Source organism: Ruditapes philippinarum, unplaced genomic scaffold, assembly GCF_026571515.1.
Source record: "Ruditapes philippinarum isolate M1 unplaced genomic scaffold, ASM2657151v2 ctg1156_1_1_1_1, whole genome shotgun sequence".
In the NCBI taxonomy this organism is placed as follows: Eukaryota; Metazoa; Mollusca; class Bivalvia; order Venerida; family Veneridae; genus Ruditapes; species Ruditapes philippinarum.
In genome coordinates, this window is record NW_026862197.1 from 22,500 (window position 1) to 44,109 (window position 21,610).

The window sequence follows — 21,610 nt, forward strand, 5'->3', positions numbered from 1 at the left end:
AGAAAAAACTCTTGACATCATTTTCTAGTTATGATCTCATTTTTTGTCCTTTTTATATTATTTTCTCCCTGAAAATTAAACGACAGATTCATATCTATAGTTATTTTACTATTTAAGGTATATGATAATATAATTTTTTTTTGTCTAAATTATCTATAATTTGACATGTTTTTTTCTTGTTAATTATAAATTTATTCTTGCCAAACCATTAATAAATGTGATACTGTTTCAAAAATTAGCCAACAATTAATATTAATATTAATGTAAACGTACTATCAATTGTAAAATTCTAAATACTTAAGTAGGCCAATTTAATGCAAATGGTGTTTGGTTAATCCATTGATGGATATATTAATTACAAATTATTTACAAATTGTCTGTCACAGCCAAAAAATGGAGATGAAAATTTAATAAACCAAAGTTTCCCCTTCTATTTTGAACAGTCCATTATTTAATTCTAGGGATTTCAAAATCATGGTATCACATTCATTTAAAGCTAACAGTAATAGACTGTTCTGGCAAGACTATGTATAGATACAAAGACAGATCTGCCTCTATATAGATGTTATTATAATGTTGTTGCCAGTGCAAGGAAGGTTTAAAAATCCTCTTTTATATCAAAATTATATCCGCCTTTATGCATACAATACAGCTATTTGAAATTTCCTACTAGGGAATTCATTAACTGTCAATGCACTAGACTAAATCATTCAGCTTTCGGTCTCAAATTACTACAGTTGCAGTCTTGATATTTTCTTTTAACAATACATGCATGATGCATAACAAAATAACAACTTGAATCTACCTCAAATTGTCATAATTCAAGCTTAGAGAAATCATAAGTTTACTTCTACAAATGTACTTCAAGTAACATTTAGTGAAGGTTTTAAATCACATCAACAAGGTAAACGTACGTCATAAGAGTTGCAACAATTTATTCCAAATCTTTGAAAACCAGTTTTAGGAGTACCTATTTGATTTTTGAAAATTTATATTTGATTCACAACCAAAATTAATACAGTTTTAGTCCGTCTCTGACTATAGTGCCCCTTTATTACGTGAAATATGATTGGTTTATTTAACTCAGTCATCCAATCAGCAAGAGCGTAATGTTGCATTTTCGGTAAGCAAATCAGAATGGCTTGTCATGTCTGAAGTTGCAGGTAACGACAACTAACATGATGCAACACATGAAAAGAAAACAATGATGTTGATGGAAAAAGTCAGATCTGTAAGACTAGTCGCATTACTTTTAAAAGTTTGTCAGATTAATAAAATTACCGTAAAATTCCTATTAAATGCCCCCAGGGGCTAAACATTTTCCAAAATGCGGGCTATTTTTACAACACAGTTTTACCTAAATCCAAAAATCACTGCAAATACTTTTAGTACTAGCATTTAGCATTGGTAATAACATTAAAAGTGTTAAGGTTTTAAAGTTCATTTTATACATATTTGTGTTTACTATAAAATACTATGGATTCTGAATGATTTGAATAAAATTATGGCTTTAATCATGAGTTGTCAACACTGATGAGTAGATTGTTTTCCTTATCAAAAGGCCTGTGGGGGGGGCCTTTATTAGGGAAGGGGCGTTTATTAGGAATTTTACGGTTTATTCCAAAATAGACCATTTTTTATTTTCATTTTTAAGGATGACATTGAATGAATTTATAGAAATATTAGATTTTCTGGTTTTGTATAAAAAACTGTGCAAATGATACATTATAAAGAATTGAGGAGTGCATGGTTTATCTTCAACACAAATCTTGTATTTTCATACATCCCATCAAAAGCCTGTTGTGAAAATTCCATTATGTTTTTATATCTATTCCTAAATCTTACAGAAACTAAATTACCAAACAATATTATCCTAAAAATCTGTAAAAGCCACTGGGATGTAATGAACAAGCACGACTGAGCCTCCCATATATACTTGAATGTAATTTTTGTCTGCTATTTCATTAGTCAAACAATTAACAGTGTTCATGACAAACATCTATTTTTCGAGCTAAACCCCTAATGTTCCATCAGCTCTTTAACAAATGTAATATCATATGCTAAGAGTAAAAAACTTAACAAACAAGCATTTGATAGTATTGCGGGCAATACAGTAGTCCCCTACCGGTCCCTCAAAAAGTTCTTTAATTGTCATACACTCCTGTATATTGCCATTTATAATGAATTTGAGGATGAAGTCTGTATTTGAAAATATCAACCACAAAACATAATAAAATAAGTTTGTCTATATCACAGTAATGTGTTAAGTTTCCATGCTTAGTAAGGAAATTATGTTTATACAACCTTGTCATATTATTTAAAGTAAATCCTATAAGGAATGAAGAAGTTGGAGTGAAAATACCAGTTTCTCGAAAAAAATCTAAGTTCAAGGGGGACATAATTCTGGAAATAGTCTTGCTAGAGTATTTAACCTTCTCAAAAATGTCGAGTGATAATAAGAAAACATATATATGAAGTTTGAAGTAGATACATTAGGAAATAAAGAAGTTATTTAAAAAAGACAACATTTTTTCCCCTAAAAAATCTAAGTTCAAGGGAGGTAATACTGATATTTTTTGTGCTAGAGTTATAAGCCTTGTCACATATGATGTGGTTGATGACCAGAAACTTATATTTAAAGTTTGAAGTAAACACCTTAAGAAATAAAGAACATATAGTGAAAAAGCTGAAAAATTTAAATCAGAAATCTTGAAATTCAGGCTATTTTGTTGCCATAGCAACCAGAATTTTCAACATAGGAAGAAAAGAAAAAGATGTGCATAATCTCCAGACTGCCATCTACCATATTTCAAGTTTCATAAAAATATTTTCAGTACTTTTTGAGTTATCACTGGATCCAGTTTATGTGCTAAATTGCCATATTTTCAGACTATTTGTTGCCATAGCAACCAGAATTTTCAACATAGGAAGAAAAAAAAAAGACGTGCATAATCTCCATACTGCCATCTATCCATATATCAAGTTTCATAAAAATATTTTCAGTACTTTTTGCGTTATCGCGGGATCCAGTTTTGTGGACGGACGGACTGACGGACTGACAGACAGACAGACAGACGGACAGACAGACGGACAGACAGACAGACGGACAGACGGACGGAGGGTAAACCTAAAGTCCCCTCCGGTTAAACCGGTAGGGGACTAAAAAGCATTTTCTTAAAGGTACATCATGTCCCAGAATTCCTTTAATTTTTATTTCTCAAAAGCATTTTGTTTTTGGTATCTTGCTATAGTTGTAGTGAGTTATGCACTGGCCTATTACTTGAATCACCTTTTGTCAATTTGTGTGACGGGTGTCTTGCTTTTTGGCAATTAGTACAGTTATAGTGATTTAGCATTTTGTATGGAAGTCCAAATACTACTTTGCTTACATTTTGCTACTTTTATGACAGATAATTTCACATTTAACACTATTTTCTTCTAGTGATAGGTATCAAACAAGCCTTGGAATAGCAAAAAGTACAGACAATGATCAAACAACCTTGATGTGCTGGCTGAACTTGGGTCTGCACTGGTCACATTTAAGTAAATCATTCAGTTGCCATCAGCAGGATAAATTAAGGTTGATTGGTTTTATATACTGAACCCTTTAGATAATTATTAATATTGAACAGTTCCAAATTTAAAACAAGACAAATCCTTTATTCAAAGTCACTAGTGTAATGAGTTGTAAAGTCAACAACAGATGGTACCTAAAATTTCAAAGCAGGGCTAGACTTGGAACCAGTCAATTACAAGAATACAACAGGTTAATAGTTAATACCCGTACATATAATATTTTCCTAAGCAATAAGCTTGCATTAACTAGGAGCCTGACTTTCTCTGTTCATCCCAATCCAGATGATAAACATGAGATCAATAATCGGGTCAAAGATTGATCCCGTGTTAGTGCAATCAATGTTGCTTTTTTTTCATCTCTCTCTCGCTCTTACTATTGGCGAAAGCACATTGTACATATTGTATAGAAAATTGGCTATAGTCAACGAAGAACACTATGTCCTTATAAAAACGTCATAGATAATATTTTCACTATATATGGTAACAGTACAGCATTTCGACATTAAAAATAAACGAGACTGCTAGATTTACTTTATAGTCTCCGTGCTATAGGAAAAATGGTAATACGAAACATGACATGGAATGAGTGATGCTGATTAATCTGTGATGCCTCTATCTGAGTAATGTTTTAACAATCATCGGGAACATTATTTTTCTTTTCTAAAAATTGTATTTGTGAATTTTCCAGTTTTACTAAGAGAGGAAGATCAGCTAGTAATCCTATCCGAGCCAAAAGGGGCTGGCTGTGAGATGACTGTAATGCTATTAGGTCCGATGTGCTGTATGCTATTTCTTATATTATACCTCACTTCACTAGATCTGGAAATCATATAGTTTAAATAACAGAATCTATAGTAAAATGTATTGAAAATTATTGGCAGTCAGCTTTCATAATGCATGTTTTGTAAAATATTTCTAGTGATTACATGCCGCTAAAACTTATTTAGTGGTCCTACAAAAAAACATGATAAAGCTGACTAAGGTGGTCATTTTTTTTATATGACAGCTGATATCATGGTGAATATTATATTATACAAGGCCAGCTGACACCAGAAAAAAATGTTTAAAATCATGCAGTTTACCAAAAAATTAAATTTACATCCAAGTTTTTTTCTTCCCTTTTTGCAAACATACCGTATAATTTTTAAGGGCAGGGTTGCTTCCCCAACCTGTGAAAAAAGGCCCTGGCACACTTATACAATTAAAGGAACACATTTATGTATTAAAGCTATAATATTTGTTAGATATACTGAATTGAAATATATGCACTAATGCCTTTCATTTAAACTGACAGGTTATGTTAGTTTACAATTCAAACTTGCATGAAACTTCATATTTTTTGTGATATGTATTATCATTACATTATTTACGACTTTAATAAGTCGCAGTTGCTTCACAGTTATGCCTAAAAACACTTGCACTTGCATTGAAAATACATGATATAGCAAAAGGAAAATGTTGAATAATAAGGACTCCATGACTGCCTTAAAACTGATGCAAAATCTTCTCTAAAAAAGCGGAAACAGTGGTAATTCTCCTATTTCGCTTAACTCTATTAGACCATATTGTCAAACTCGTAATGTTATATTGTTGGGGAGAAATCTATACTGGAAACTCATGCGGTCACTCGTTAAAACACAGAAACTTAAGCGAGAGTTTGAGAGTTTACCCAATACATTCATTACTTGGAATAACATCAAGTGGCTGTTATGGGAAGAATTAAATCTATATAGCCTAGCGGACAACAGAATAAGGTTTTAATCCATGCCGCGCACATTATCTCTTGTATGCCGAGAAAAGACTTGTTTCCTCTATACAAATTAATGACCATGGATTGGGATTAATTCTCAAGTAATTCTCGAGTAGCTGCGGCATATAAATCTTGATCTCGATCATCAGAAAATACCACCATATATCAGAATATGGTTGTCATGTGGTCAACGCTGTACCGCCCTTTTCCTGTTGACTTAAACGTTTTATACTGTCTGATCATTTGTTTTGCCAATAATTCTATAATATCTTAAATAGAAACAGGGAACAATTCAGGAAGAGAAATTATGTCATGTATAATAACGGAAGTTATATTAATGAAGGCATCAAAGATGAGAACATACTTATAATTAATTTATCTGCATAGCTTGAGCGTCATAATTCACAGGAGTAGAAGGTTATTAGAAATTTTTATTTTAAAGCGTACTGAACATCCTGTATTTAAAGCATTTCTGTTTATAGTTTTATATAGAAGATGAGTCTAAAATTCCAAATCAAGAACAATTCATAAACTTTCATGCAATCAAGTAAAATTGATTTTCGCCTAAATACTGACTAAAATACCACCATGGTGCCAAAAAAACTGGCATTTTACCCTTTATTGCATCCAGCCATGTCAACTGATTACGACTTTTATCATTTCAAAAAACACAAACAACTTTTAACTATAACTTAATACTCATGACACAGCCTTACATGCAATATGCCAATATGATATTACACTGTAACTGCAACTCTCTTTCTCTTTCATATTTTTTTTATTATTACAATGTAAAATATCTTAAATGTACTTGTCCGTCTTTCAATCCGGACAAAACCATTCATCATTTTTAGGGAAAATTGACAGATCAATGAAGACTATTATCAAATGGCACAGATGACCTAGATAAACTTGGTGCATCAGGGAAGAATAAGTCAAAGCTAGCAGGCTAAGGGTTAAGTGAAATATTCAATTGTATTTCTAACAAATTGTAAAACCCTAAATTTGTAACAATGGGATCTTCCTGCTTTGAATTTTCGACTGTCATTGTAAGGGTGTTTCCAATTTCTTTTCATCAAATAAATGCTGCAAGTTGGCAGGACAGTAATGAGGAAAGTGTGACATGGCTGTAAATAATTATGATTTTGCAAACTCCAGACCTGGCACTATACTGGCAACAGATGTGCCAACGAAAAACAGCCAATTTTGTCAAGGGGAATATTTTAATCTACAGGTTGAAAATACAGCAGATTTTAACAGCATTTCAACCAATGATATGGATCGCAAATCTATTAATAATGACAAGGAACATCGCAATGCGATGCAACCAGGTTTTCAGCAAAATATTTCGCAGAAGCTTTGTCATGAAGGGGCATTTGTTTTTAAATTAAATTTAAATTGAACTTTTAGGAGGAATTATGGCTTTTTTAATATTCCTCAAACAAAAATGATTGAGAAATTTTATGTTGTCTATTCGCCTTTTTTTCCCAAATGTTTTAGAAAGGTAAACAGTAATTTTTGCTTAATTTTTGCATTTTTGCGTCTCTTGTCATTTTCTTTTGTCAACAATATTGGCGTGTGGTGTTTTGTGCGATATCAAGAAAAGTATGTTCACAATTTTAAAACTAGGGCACTTGATGACAAAGCTTCTGTGAAAGTTTGAACAAAATCCGTTGAGAAATGTAGGAAGAGTTCAGCACAGAAGAATTTGTTCAATTCTGTATAAGGAAAAAAAACAAAGGGCCATAATAAGATCAAATATTATGCAATCACAAAACCCTGACAATATGCGCCAGGGCACATGATGACAAAGCTTCTGTGAAAGTTTGGTCAAAATCCGTTGAGAAATGTAGGAGAAGTTGCGCACTGTAGAAATTGTTCACTATATATTCTATATAAGGAAAAAAAACAAAGGGACATAATTAGGTCAAATATTATCTAATCGCAAAACCCCGACAATATGCGCCAGGGCACTTGATGACAAAGCTTCTGTGAAAGTTTGGTCAAAATCCGTTGAGAAATGTAGGAGGAGTTGCGCACAGAAGAAATTGTTCACTATATATTCTATATAATGAAAAAAAACAAAGGGCCATAATTAGGTCAAATATATACCAATTGCAAAACCCTGACAATATGTGTCAGGGCACTTGATGACAAAGCTTCTGTGAAAGTTTGAACAAAATCCGTTGAGAAATGTAGGAGGAGTTGCGCACAGAAGAAATTGTTCACTATATATTCTATATAATGAATAAAAACAAAGGGCCATAATTAGGTCAAATATTATCTAATCGCAAAACCCCGACAATATGCGCCAGGGCACTTGATGACAAAGCTTCTGTGAAAGTTTGGTCAAAATCCGTTGAGAAATGTAGGAGGAGTTGCGCACAGAAGAAATTGTTCACTATATATTCTATATAATGAAAAAAAACAAAGGGCCATAATTAGGTCAAATATATACCAATTGCAAAACCCTGACAATATGTGTCAGGGCACTTGATGACAAAGCTTCTGTGAAAGTTTGGTCAAAATCCGTTGAGAAATGTAGGAGGAGTTGCGCACAGAAGAAATTGTTCACTATATATTCTATATAATGAATAAAAACAAAGGGCCATAATTAGGTCAAATATTATCTAATCGCAAAACCCCGACAATATGCGCCAGGTCACTAAATGACAAAGCTTCTGTGAAAGTTTGGTCAAAATCCGTTGAGAAATGTAGGAGGAGTTGCGCACAGAAGAAATTGTTTACGCCCGCCCGCCCGTCCGCCCATCCGCCCGCCCACCCACCCGCCCGCCGCCGCCCGCCGACATACCTCAATCTAATAACCAGTTTTTTCCTTCGGAAAACCTGGTTAAAACCCTGTTGGTTGGCAATGACCGGTGATTATCCAATGACTTCTAGCATATATCAATATTCATTCAACTCGTTGTGTAATTTATAAGTACCAATTTACGAAAGTTTTTATTTTACTTTTGCACGATTTCATTCTATACTCACTGGACATCAATAAAGTGATTGTTACAGCAATTTGTTCTTAAATTTCTACAATTTAGATGCATGGAATTCACAGCCCAATTCCAATTGCAGGACATTTTAAGTTTAACCAAAAGTCCTTGTGACCACTTTATTTCACCACACAGGGAACCCAGTGCCCATCAAATACATAATTATGATTGATATTTTCCCTACCAAACACTGTAAATGATTGATCACAGAATTGTAAAGTAATAACCCCCTTACAAACCCTGTAATGACTAAATAATGGCTAGCACGAGACTATTTATGATTATACACACACACGGTGGCTACATAATACATATGCTATAACTGTTGAACTAGTTTCCCCACTACCTACACAAAATGGAATCACTCTTGCTACAACATTTAGAATTGTTACAAAGAGGGCTGTCTCAATGAACTTAACAAATAGTGGTGGTGGTAGTTTACCCCCTCCCCCCAAACACACTTTAGATCACTACAGTAAGCCACATTGAATTTACCCGAGCAAAGTTCAGCTGCCACACAAACTGAGCTCATCCTTTTATGTATTATTCATATAAAGAGTGTCAAACATCATAATTATTTTTTTTTTAATCCCCATTTTCGTTTAAAGAAATAAGAAAACAGCGATCATGAGGTATGGGAAACGCCCTAAGAAGAGTTCTTATAATCTCATTTTTGAGGCTCAATTCAAATCAATGAATCAACTTAGTTATCAAAAGAATATGGATCCACTTTTTTCATTACCATACTTCGATAACAAATTTTCTAAGAAATCTGTAACATTTCTGGTCAATGATATTTAATATGTGTCGTTCCTCTTGAGAAACGAGAATTTTCACTGTAAAGGAATACGAGGGGGGAAAATGGACATCATTGCTTTTTATTCAGTCCAATAATTGTGTCTCGATTCAGTCCAGATGATGAAATCTATGTACAACAATGACCGTACACTCGTATACTTACTGTCATCTGTCTGAGGTGCGGACAATATCGTACTGTGTTTCATCTTCACTTCCTCCACGTTGGACGCTATCTTATCTATCATCTGACGAATTTCTTCAACCTACAAAACACAAAGTGTAAGATGTATTATTTTTTACGTAAAGTATTTTTTTACATAAAGTAATCAAAAGTACAAAATACAGCCATTCAATTTCAATATACATGTATTGAATGCTGAAAAGTAAAAACACTTAGTGTCTGACTGTTTTGAACTATTTAACCATTGATAAAACAAGAGAATCAGTTAAAATCGGCTATTAATGTAGGGTCAAATCATATAATCGTAATATCTCAAAAGTTGCTCTCTTCTTCTTTAGACAGTTTTCGTATACCTTTTTTAGTGTATTTTGTAATGTGAGATGGCGTCTTCCAGTATGACCTCATTATTTAAGATAATCCCATGTTGAATATCATGTTAAGGCAAAGGGGTATTTCTCTGAAAGCTTAATTTTTTGAATTAATATACCCCTTTTAGCTGTACTGCTTTATTTGAAGAATATTGGGGTTGTGCTACTCACTCAAGGGGTCAGCCATAATGACCTTTTAAGTTTAGGCAGCAATAATGTTCTCATGTAATGACCTTTACTTTCACCTTGCAGCTGTAGCATTTACCATCAGTATAGAGTAAGGCAAGCCTGCACTCTTGTATTATATGACCATAATAAAATCATAAATTGCACAATATATATAGCATGTAAATAATTGTTCCTTGAATCTTGAATATTCTTACTTTTCTTAAAATCTTTGTACATTTTTTCAAGTTTGATTTTCTTGAAATCTGTTGGATCATCTAGAGGCACGCAGCTGTAAGGATTAAAGCTCTTTTTTGAGCAATCATGATGTGCGGATTAATTATTTATTAATTTTGATAATTCAATCTGCCAAACCTGATATGAAATATTAATAAATTATAATCATAATCAACCTTGAAAAACATGTATTTCAAGAGGTCAAATAAAATGTTCATAACCTTCATCTATCTTCAGGACAAAAAAGTCAATTAATTGTCAGTACATTTCAAATACATTATTTCTGTCTATAAGGTCGGCTATATAAACAGAATTTCTATTTCATTTTACAATCATTGGGAATTTCATTATTAGATTTGATATGGCAATATAAACAAAACTGCTATGCTTGTTTTCTTTTATAAGCCTGTCATTTTAACTTGGCTACTTGACATTTCTTTACATTTATTCATTCTATAGCGCTTTATCATTATATACTTTATAATAACTACAATATTCACAGTGGATTTTCTTTGCAACCCTGCTTTTTCTTTTTTGTTGGGTTTAAGTCAGTTAACTAAAATTGGCAAGGTCATAATAAAAATAGCTTTCAACATACTATTAATTATAGGAAGACCTCAGGGTTTTTTTTCAGGCATCAGTCCTTAGGAAAATATTATCAACCTTTCATCAGCTTGCTGGACAGTTTCCTTTCTTAAAAAAAACAACAAAACTTTGTTTTCCTCCATTAAGAAAAATCAAGACTTTGACATATTCTGTTCAATCTTAGTTATTCAATATACAGACATACTTGTGTTAAAAACCACCTCCGATTAAATATCAACTTGTAAGTAAAGGCCACTCTTAGTTAGACAACCTTTTATTGAAGAAGTAGACAGAACAAGAAGTAGAACAAGAAAATCTCCAAATGAAGACCACTTGCCTATAAAGACCATGTTCAGTCTCTCATATGGATGGGATGGCCATTGTTCATGGGTGCGACTGTATAATTACATGAGAAACATGTTGTGAATAGGAATAAAAGAGTCATATTGATTGTGTTTGTTATTTGTGAAGTTTATTCCCTTTAGCATAGTTTAAGTTGAAATATATGTAAAATCTTTCCAAAATCATACATCAATTGCTTCAATGCCCGATTGCTAAATTTTGTAACATAACAAACACACTGTTTCTTGTCAAAAGTTGTCCGTGTTGTATCTTTACAATTTTATTACAAATGTATATGTGTTATTCTGACATTACTTTTAAAGTATATCTTAACTTAAATTTCCATAAAAGATTATGTTATGCTCAATTTTGATATTTGAAATATTGATAATTGCTATATAGTCTTTTATAAATGTAAAAAAAAACCATCTTTTGAGTATACACTGAGAAGAATGATACTCTAGAACAAACACTGTGTGAATTCACAAAAAAATGGCAGTTATTTGAGAAAGTACCAAATTAACTTGACCAGTATTAGGGAATGCATGCAGCCTCCTAAACATAGTTTGTGCATTCTTACTTTCAGATTGGAAATATTCAGTAAGAATGTCTAAGATTTCAATAAATTTCTGCAATTAAAGTATTCTACCCAAAGATGAGCATAGTATATTTTTTAACACACACTGCAAGCATTAGGCATACTTAAAAGATATATAAAAGATCTCAAGTCAACGTAATCAATAAAAAATCTTTTATTATCATTTCCCTCAATGCAAAATCACTCGACTTCTTTTCCATTCACAGATAAATCGAGAGTTCCGACATGAATGTGGAATATATATCGTCCTCGAAGCATATACGTACAAAAAAAAATTGTAAATGGTGCCGTTTATTGATTCCACGTTTACCATTACATTGACAGTTATGAATGATGCTGGGACAATATCGCCCATCATATACACACACACGAAAATTGCTCAAATTACACTGTAGTTATTTGTACGCTTTACCGCTGCAGCCAATTTGCTGCGTTAGCAGAATTTTCATTCAATATGAAATTTTATGACTGTCTTCTGAAAAAAGATACTGGGACAAGTTTGCGAACTGATCATCACATGACATTTTCAAGCGAGTTTCTAAAAATGAGATCCTACGCCACAGTAAAAGACTAAAAACTCTGAACAGCAAATTAAGTTTTGCTTCACTCACTTTCAAAATGAAACGTTCTAAAACTGTGTGGCTGGGTATTGATTTATAATAATAAAGATTTGTATTTTGTAAGGAACGTGTAAAAAATGATTGAATAAATACTGGTGATCAATATCCTACCAGGGATTGTGATATAAATATAAAAGTCTTTATCAATCAATTTTGTTTACTGCTTGTACAGAATACAGTTCTGAAAAATGTGCAAGAGGAACTCAATCATATAGTTTAGCAGACACCGGAATATAAACCAATATTTGCATGCTTGCTTTATTGGGACTGCTGCACCCACAACTCTCCCCCTACACCCCCCATCACTCCCACTCTTTTTTTATATATTTATTTCTTTAAACTAAAAGAAAATTCAGAACAACACCTTATAACAGCATTATTACTATTATTAAATTACAAACTTATGATTGTGATCATTTTGCTTGAACTGAAATATTGTTTCACGTGTAAAATTCACAATCCTTTATTCTTTTTATTAAAATAATTATATTCTTTTTAATAAAATATTCTTTTTATCAAAATATTCTTTCTATTAAAATATTCTTTTTATTAAAATTGAAATGATAAGTGATCATTTAAAGCATTTTAGGCGATAATTCATTTTTGTTGCATGATAACAAGTTGCCGACACTGATTGTTCGTTTTTGTAATACAGAGAAAAACTAACACAGATTATCAACAAAAACCAGTTTTCAACAAATTATGATGTATTTTAATGATTTTTTTTTTCAAAAAAAAAAAAAAGATGTCTGACATTTCCAGAAATAGACCCTGAGAGACACAATTATGTTTCTTTAAAGGAATCTTCAATAAACAAAATCTCGTCAAATTTCTAAAAATAGTCAATATAGGATTAAAAACATCAGACCGCCAGAAATAGATGAATGAAAAATAGGCGATATTTTGATATAGAATTTTAATGAACAGCAGATAGGGGCACAAGGAAATAATGTGTGTTACAGACTATTGTTAAATATTCTGTCAGATCTGCGTTAAACTGACGTAACTGTATATAAATAAAAGAAACTGATATTATGATCTGGTACCGAGGCCATGGTAATGGTAAATCAATGAACATTGGAGAAGAAACATGTAAATTATATATCATATTAAGTAATATTGGCTGTAAGTGATTTGTTTCAATAATCGAGGGTGGCGCTATGTCGTAAATCATGGTTATGTCTTGCTAACTGAGCCTCCAGCTACACTTTGTTAACATTATCCAACTATAGATTTAACTGATTAATTGAATTCTGTAAATAATTAATCTATTTATTGCTGACAATTGCACAATAACTAATTGATTTAGTAGTTTCAATTGGTACTAAGTAAATATTGCTACAAAATCTATAATGCATGTTTTATTTGAGCAAATTATGCACTTTTTTTAACCTTGAGATAAAAAAATCGAAAATATTCTTTACTAATTAACTGTCGGGTTTTTTTTTAAACCTTGAAGACTGGTATAAAAATATAAAAATCTAGGGGGGGAGGGGGGAATCTTTTATCATGTTATCAATTGTTTGAAAATTGTTTGATTCTTACATCTTTATGAATTTTTTATGTAGTTCTAAAAACAATGAGGAAATTAAAAATCATTCACCTATTATAATTTATTATAATTCTCAGTAAACATTCTAATCTGTACTGATGTTTCCTCATGCCTAAATGCACTTATTGAATAAGAAAGACAACAAGAGGGCCATGATGGCCCTGAGGTCGCTCACCTGTATATAGGCCCCCCCCCCCCCCAACGTTGCAAGGCCAATTTAACCCAAGGGCTTTTATTTGCACAATCTTGGTAGACACCCATAAGAAGATGTTTCATGCTAAACATCTAAGCTCTAGCTCATTGGGCTTTTTAAAAGAAGATTTTTTTAAAGTTTTTACTATACACATATAGTTAAAAACAATGACACCCCTGGGGCCAGCTGGCCAGTTTTGACCCCAGGGCTTTTATTTGAACAAACTTTGTAGACACTTACTAGAAGATGTTTCATGCTTAATATCTAAACTCTAGCTATTTGGGTTTTTTCAAAGAAGATTTTTAGTTTTTGCTATACACATATAAAGAAAATCAATGACCCCCGGGGCGGGGCCAATTTTGACCCCAGGTCTTTTATTTGAACAAACTTTGTAGACACTCACTAAAAGATGTTTCATGCTTAATATCTTAATTCTAGCTATTTGGGTTTTTTCAAAGAAGATTTTTTAAGTTTTTGCTATACACATATAAGGAAAATCAATGACCTGCGGGGCGGTGCCAATTTTGACCCCAGGTCTTTTATTTGAACAAACTTGGTAGACACACAACATGTTTGATGCTAAATATCTTAGCCATAGCTCTTTGATTTCTTTAAAAGAAGATTTTTTAAGTTTTTACTATATGCATATAGGGAAAATCAATGACCCCCCGGGGCGGGGCCAATTTTAACCCCAGGGCTTTTATTTGAACAAACTTGGTAGACACTTATTAGAACATGTTTTATGCTAAATATCTTAGCTCTAACTCTTTTGGATCTTTAAAAGAAGATTTTTTAAGTTTCTACTATATGCATAAAGGGGAAATCAATGACCCCCCGGGGCGGGGTCAATTTTGACCCCAGGGCTTTTATTTGAACAAACTTGGTAGACACCTATTAGAACATGTTTGATATCTTAGCTCTAACTCTTTTGGATCTTTAAAAGAAGATTTTTTAAGTTTTTACTATATGCATATAGGGAAAATCAATGACCCCCTGGGGCGGGGCCAATTTTGACCCCAGGGCTTTTATTTGAACAAACTTGGTAAACACCTATTAGAACATGTTTGATGCTCAATATCTTAGCCATAGCTCTTTGAGTTCTTTAAAAAAAGATTTTTTAAGTTTTTACTATATGCATATAGGGAAAATCAATGACCCCCCGGGGCGGGGCCAATTTTGATCCCAGGGCTTTTATTTGAACAAACTTGGTAGACACCCATTAGAACATGTTTCATGCTAAATATCTTAGCTCTAGCTCTTTGGGTTCTTTAAAAGAAGATTTTTTAAGTTTTTACTATATGCATATAGGGAAAATCTATGACCCCCTGGGGCGGGGCCAATTTTGACCCCAGGGCTTTTATTTGAACAAACTTGGTAGACACTCACTAGAAGATGTTTCATGCCAAATATCTAAGCTCTACCTCTTATGGTTTTTGAAAAGAAGATATTTAAAGTTTTTTCTTTCGGTTGCCATGGCAACCAGAGTTCTGCATGGAATTAAATTCTTTGAACAATTTTGAAAGGTGACCACCAAAGGAACATTCCTGTGAAGTTTGGATGAAATTGGCTTAGTGGTTTATGAGGAGATGTCATTTAAAGTAAAAGTTTACGGACGGACGACGGACGGACGGACGGACGCCGGACGAAAAGCGATCACAAAAGCTCACCCTGTCACTTTGTGACAGGTGAGCTAAAAAAAATGATCAAGAGTGAATTTGGTTTATGAACATATCCTGGTTTAGATATGTTAATGAGTAAATACATACATATTTTGATTTTAAATTAGAGTGCACAATGTATATATCGGCAGCTGTAGCTCTATACTTCTGACATAAGTCTCTACTGTATCAAATATTATGCTAGATTCTGGTTAGACTCGGCAGTAAGATATCAGCTAGGTTAGCGTTACACAAGTAACTTCTGACTTCTGTATCCATCAAGGAAATATTAAACCCGTATCAAACCACCTTGGACATACAGTATTATGTTGCTGGTTATTAAATGACTAAAGTTTAAAATTTGTCAGTCAACAGTGTACATGCACAGCCTCAGGTCACAGTGGTCTGAGACTACAGAATGTGCAGGCTGGCCTGGCTCTATACTAGGGGCTAAGACCAGAGCTGCATTACTGGTACTGGTACTGGTACTGCAGTACGTACTGCAGCGATTTTGCAAGTACTGGTACTGATACTGAATTACTCTTACAAAATTTTGCTACTACTGGTACTGGTACTGCATTACTGTCTTAAAAAGTGGTACTGCTACTGCATTACCCAGTACTTTTGGTTTTGATAAAAATTAAAAGTAGCATCAATTTTTCTCATAAAATAAAGCTGTAAATTACATTAACTATATTATTAAATCTAAAGATAATTTGCTGCAATATTCCTTCAAATGTTAACATAGCATTAAAATCTTTTATTACTTTGTATTTACTAGTAAAGTAGCAAAATAAACACTAATTAATTTCTTCTATTCTAAATAATCCCATTTCAAGTGAAAAAAGTGATATTGTTAGCACCATAAAAAGTTGTTATTTACTTTGGTATAAATTGAACAGAGGTGTGAAGGTGTGAAAGGCAACAAAAGACTGTTGTGTTTCAAATGAAAAATGTTTGCATTGTATTTATGCAGTTGACTGGTTACTAAACAATTAGATATGACATGAATATATGTTGTAAATATTGTTTGTAAAAAGTATGTTAAAACTATAAAGTTGTAAATATGTTATGTTAACTTTAAAGCAGCATGCCTCCAGATTCATCCTAATTTTCATGAAAATTTTGAAAATGTATTTAAAGGTATAATATTGTTAAATGAACAAAGAAAGTAATCGCCGCTTAAAATCCACGTTAATTACCAAAAAGAGGTCAAAACATGCATAAATAGCCCTACTGCGTTAGTAACGCAGTAGAAATATAGTGATAAATACTACAAAATACAGTCATTAATTGCACATAAGATATAAATTATCACTTGAATCTTTAATTTGTTTACTTTTCTCAAAGTTTTAGTAATTTTTTCCCAAGTTTAATTTTCTTGTAATATTTTGGGTCATCTGGAGGCATGCAGCTTTAAAGTAAATTATGATTTTATTTCTTTGCTGAATAATATTTGCAATTATTTGTTTAACACTGTATTTATTCAAACTTTGATAAATATATAAAAGTAATGGTACTGATACTTAATTACTTCACCAAAAAAAGTACTGGTACTGCAGTACCGAGCTAAAATCTAGTACTGGTACTGGTAATGGTACTGCATAATTTGCCAAGTACTGGTACTGGTACTTAAGTACTACACCCTTAGTACTGATGCAGCTCTGGCTAAGACTAATAACTTTCAGTTCCAGAGGGTCAATTCAGTACCTTCCAGAGAAATACACATAAGTTTAAGCCAGATGGCTAAAAACTTTCAGTTATTCAGGGATGAGGCCTTAGCCTCTTGCTTTTTGGAAGAATCATCACACAAAAAATGCAAATTTGGGAAGTAAAAAAGCTTTTGAAGACTTTTGGTAAAACTGTATAATTTTTAAGAAAATTTCCATTGGTTTTCCTTTTAGAAACCTCTGCTATTTACAGTGAAAAATCACTGCCATTAATTGGGGATTTTACCCAACTGGCGGGTCATATTGCAACCCCTGCTCCTTCCTAAGTCTGAGACTACACGGTCTTACTCTCTCCCTTTACTTTTTTATACAGTTACAACGCCGCTGAACCAAGTACCCCCTGACTAAAGCGCTCTAAGAGATAATTTTTTCCCAAGTAAAGCTGACATATAAACATGTTTCCAATACTTAGCTAAACACACATCAGACGTGTCTCTATGCAGCTGACCAGTCCTAATCAAATTGTCACAAATAAATTCCCTGTCTTCTCTGACATTTTCATTAGACGGGATATTTTTCCCACAGAATTTAACCCTTAACCTGCCTGAATCTATGTAATGGATTTACCCTGCTTTTAAATCTCTGGAAGAGTCCATTTTCTTATTTAAATATCGAAATTACAAGCAAAAGTACATTTTATACCGAAAGTAACAATAGAAGGTGATTTTGTAGTTTGGAAGATTATCTTTTAACAACATAGATTCATAATCTTTTACTTCTTACTCAAGAAACCCATTTATTTTTTCCCTTGAGGAGATTAATTTTTGCTTGAAGTCATGCAAGCTGTGCCCTATGCCCCTATCCACCATCTTTGCACGCCATACTTTGTATTTGTTCCAGCAGAGGAAGGTTTGTGCACTATAGAAACAATTAATCATATAGAATATACAGCAAAAATGGGTTCATCAAAAAAAATATTGATAATTGTCTTTTAAAAATTGGCTCCCAAAATGTCAAGACAGCCTTGAATATATCTTATAATTTATTTTGATCTTTAAACACTTGTTGCCATTTTTCAGGTTTCTGTTAAATTTTTTTTCTTTTTTGAATATTAAAAATCCATTTCTTTAAAATTATTAAAGGGCCTGGATTATATTTTTTAAAAAGTTATTTTTTTATAAGGTAAAGATAAAAAGAAGGGGTGGTGGGGGGCAAAGATCTCAATCTGTGACCTGCCTCTACATTTTGAATGTTATATTTATAAAGTATGATCTGACAGCTAATTGGATAGCTTTCTGGCATGTAAATAATGCAAGTGTCTTACATTTGATTTGAATCCACAGTAAGGGAATCAGTCAGAACCCACAATAAGGGAATCAGTTAGAACCCACAATAAGGGAACCAGTTAGAACCCACAATAAGGGAATCAGTTAGAACCCACAATAAGGGAATCAGTTAGAACCCACAATAAGGGAATCAGTTAGAACCCACAATAAGGAAACCAGTCAGAACCCACAATAAGGGAATCAGTTAGAACCCACAATAAGGGAACCAGTTAGAACCCACAATAAGGGAATCAGTTAGAACCCACAATAAGGGAAATCAGTTAGAACCCACATAAGGGAATCAGTTAGAACCCACAATAAGGAAACCATTTCCAGTAGAACCCACAATAAGGGAATCAGTTAGACCCACAATTAAGGGGAAACCAGTTAGAACCCACATAGGGAATTTAGAACCCACAATAAGGGAACCAGTTAGAACCACAATAGAGGGAATCAGTTAGAAGAACCACAATAAGGATTTTGCCAGTTTAGGGCAAAAAAAAAGGGGGGGGGGAGAAAAAAAAGAATAGAACTGCATTTTAGATTTTAATATTTTTTAATTTTTGGGCAGTCTTATCGTTCATTTAATACATTGAATACAAAATAAAGAAATGAAAATAAATAAATAAGCAAAAAAAAAATTATGTCCTCAAGGGTAAGTTAACCTACGATGTAAAACAGGAGGTGGGACATAAACTAAAAATTTCGTTCCAGCATTTGTCAATTGTTTGTTTATCTTATCCGATTCAGCGACTTTCCAATTCACTGACAGTTTTTTATTTATTTTCATTGCTTAATCACGTATCATTTGAAATCCATTAACAAAGGATTAAACGGTATTTTTTATTGCATTATATCAAAATATTTATTGAAGGTGACGAAAAAATCAATTAAGCCAATTATAGAAGATATGAAGGCAAGTTTAAGGTGTAATTTTCACACCTTTGCAGATCATACGTTTCACCCATTAATCAAGTAAAATAACACATGTCAGTTTGGGGTGTATGTTTAACCTGAAGATTGGCAATTAAATTTGTTATTTTGAAATGAAGGGTGTTGACATTTGGAAAATCTGTTTTTCGGATCCGGAGAGTAAATTTTAGATAAATAAGAACAAAAATTGAAAAAATCGTCCGGGAATTCGGGGAGTAGACCAGGTTCCGGATCCGAAAGGTTTTTTGCTATTGAAAATAGAACGAATAAAATCAGGACGGACACTTTGTTTCGGATAAGAAAGGATTTCGGATTAGAAGGTTGGATTAGCAAGGCTCCCTGTACCTTGGACATTTTAAGTGATATAACTAGGGCACTAGGTGAAGTAAATTTGGATAATGAAAATTTTTTCCCCAACAATTCCCCACCTTTTTGAAGACATTTCAATTTTAGAAAACTCATTCCCTAAAAGAAAATTTTTGGTAATTTTTATTGGCAAAACTCCCATGAATCAGTCTCAGTTATCACCTGTATTATAAGCAAAACATTTAAATCACCAACTAATTCCTAGAAATTTTCAAAAATTTTCTCTTTTTACCCATAAATTTAACATTTCAGCTTTTGGAGGGAATGGGTTTGTGATGTTTATAAAAGGTTTAGGGAAATAGTTTTTTTTCCTTTTTCTTTAAATGGGGACTAAATTTTTTTCTTCCCTGTAAAAATTATGAGTTTTAAATTTCCCTTTTATATAAAATCAAAGAAATTTTAAGCTTGATAAAAAATTATTGTACTTTTTTTTTTTTAAAAAACAAAATTGAAAATCATTTTTTAAACCTAGAAAAAAACTTTAACAAAATTTTTTACTTTTTCAGGATTTTTTGGCTCTTTTATAGACACTATTCTGTTGTATTCTTCCTTTGAAAATAATTTATTATCATTTTACCTTAAAATTGATGGTCCAAAGTTCCCTCAATGTAACCAGAACTGTTTGTGTAAAGGTTTGTTGTAAATGTTTTGAGCTCTTTCCGTTTCAGTTTAAGGAACATTCAAATATTTTCATACTTGTTAACGCCCAATTATGATGTTGAGGAACGGCCCAAACGTCTTTTTTTTAAGCAAACTTTCCAGTCCCCAAGGGTATGGGTCATGCACCCATCTGTGTTACAGTTCCAATTTTGGTTATGAAATACAATATTCCAAATTTGGGGAGGGTGTTTTATTAATTACCTGTGGCGAGAACTCGTCCATAAACCCCCAGAGTCCAACCCCAACTTGTACCTCTTTCCACTCGTCATCATCACTCGGGGTCTGAAATATAAATGGTAAAATACTCTTATGACTATCAGGCTCTTCAAAACTTATCCCTGCTAGTAAAGGCCCAATAGGGTGCCCCAAGAAATGTTTGGGGTTTTTTTTTTGTTATTTCTCAAAAGGTCTTCTAATATTTGTTTCCTGTTACATTTTATTTTCAACTCTTTCGAGAATTTTTTCTATATGGCTATAGAAACAATAATATTACCATTGGTTTTAAATTATTCAAAAATATTTTCATTTGGATATAGTATAATACCCTTAGAATCTTTAAAAACTAATGACTGTTTGTTTCAATATTATTCTTAGTATTAGCAAGCGGGCATTTCTTCTTAACAATACAGAAGAGAGATATCAAAACTTCATTAAATATGGGTTGGGAAAAAACTAACAAAATATTTTATATTATTTGTATAAACACACAAAATATAAATATTCTGTTTTTATATAAGGGTTTATTGTTAAAATCACTAGATTTGTGAAACTAGATTTTCCCCTAATGATTTGTCTTGTAAGTTCTGAAAACCCCTTTCAACATTATTAATAGTCTATTTGGGACATGTACAATACAAAATTATGTAAAATGGAAAAAAGTGTGAAATTGTTGGGTTTTAACCTTTTCAAAATTTATTATTTTGGTTTTATAAGAAACTGTGGGTTTTAAAAATTTTTTTTTTTTTTGGACACTTACCCCATATTTTACCAACCCGAAATGCTGTGATACCAAAAATCTAAATTGATCA

General features: G+C 32.5%; 1 protein-coding gene across 1 annotated transcript in view; it reads right to left on the reverse strand.

Moving 5' to 3' along the window:
* LOC132718243 (syntaxin-like) overlaps nt 1–21,108 on the reverse strand; it is a gene marked incomplete at its 3' end in the record, with an annotated part of 43,301 nt that extends 22,193 nt beyond the window's left edge. The window contains exons 1-3 of the mRNA XM_060701889.1: nt 21,076–21,108; nt 20,784–20,864; nt 9,293–9,392 (exon numbers count right to left, since the gene is read on the reverse strand). Of these exons, the coding sequence (XP_060557872.1) occupies nt 9,293–9,392; nt 20,784–20,864; nt 21,076–21,108 (214 nt within the window). The remainder of the gene's footprint in view (nt 1–9,292; nt 9,393–20,783; nt 20,865–21,075) is intronic.
* Between the last annotated feature and the right edge of the window lie 502 nt (nt 21,109–21,610).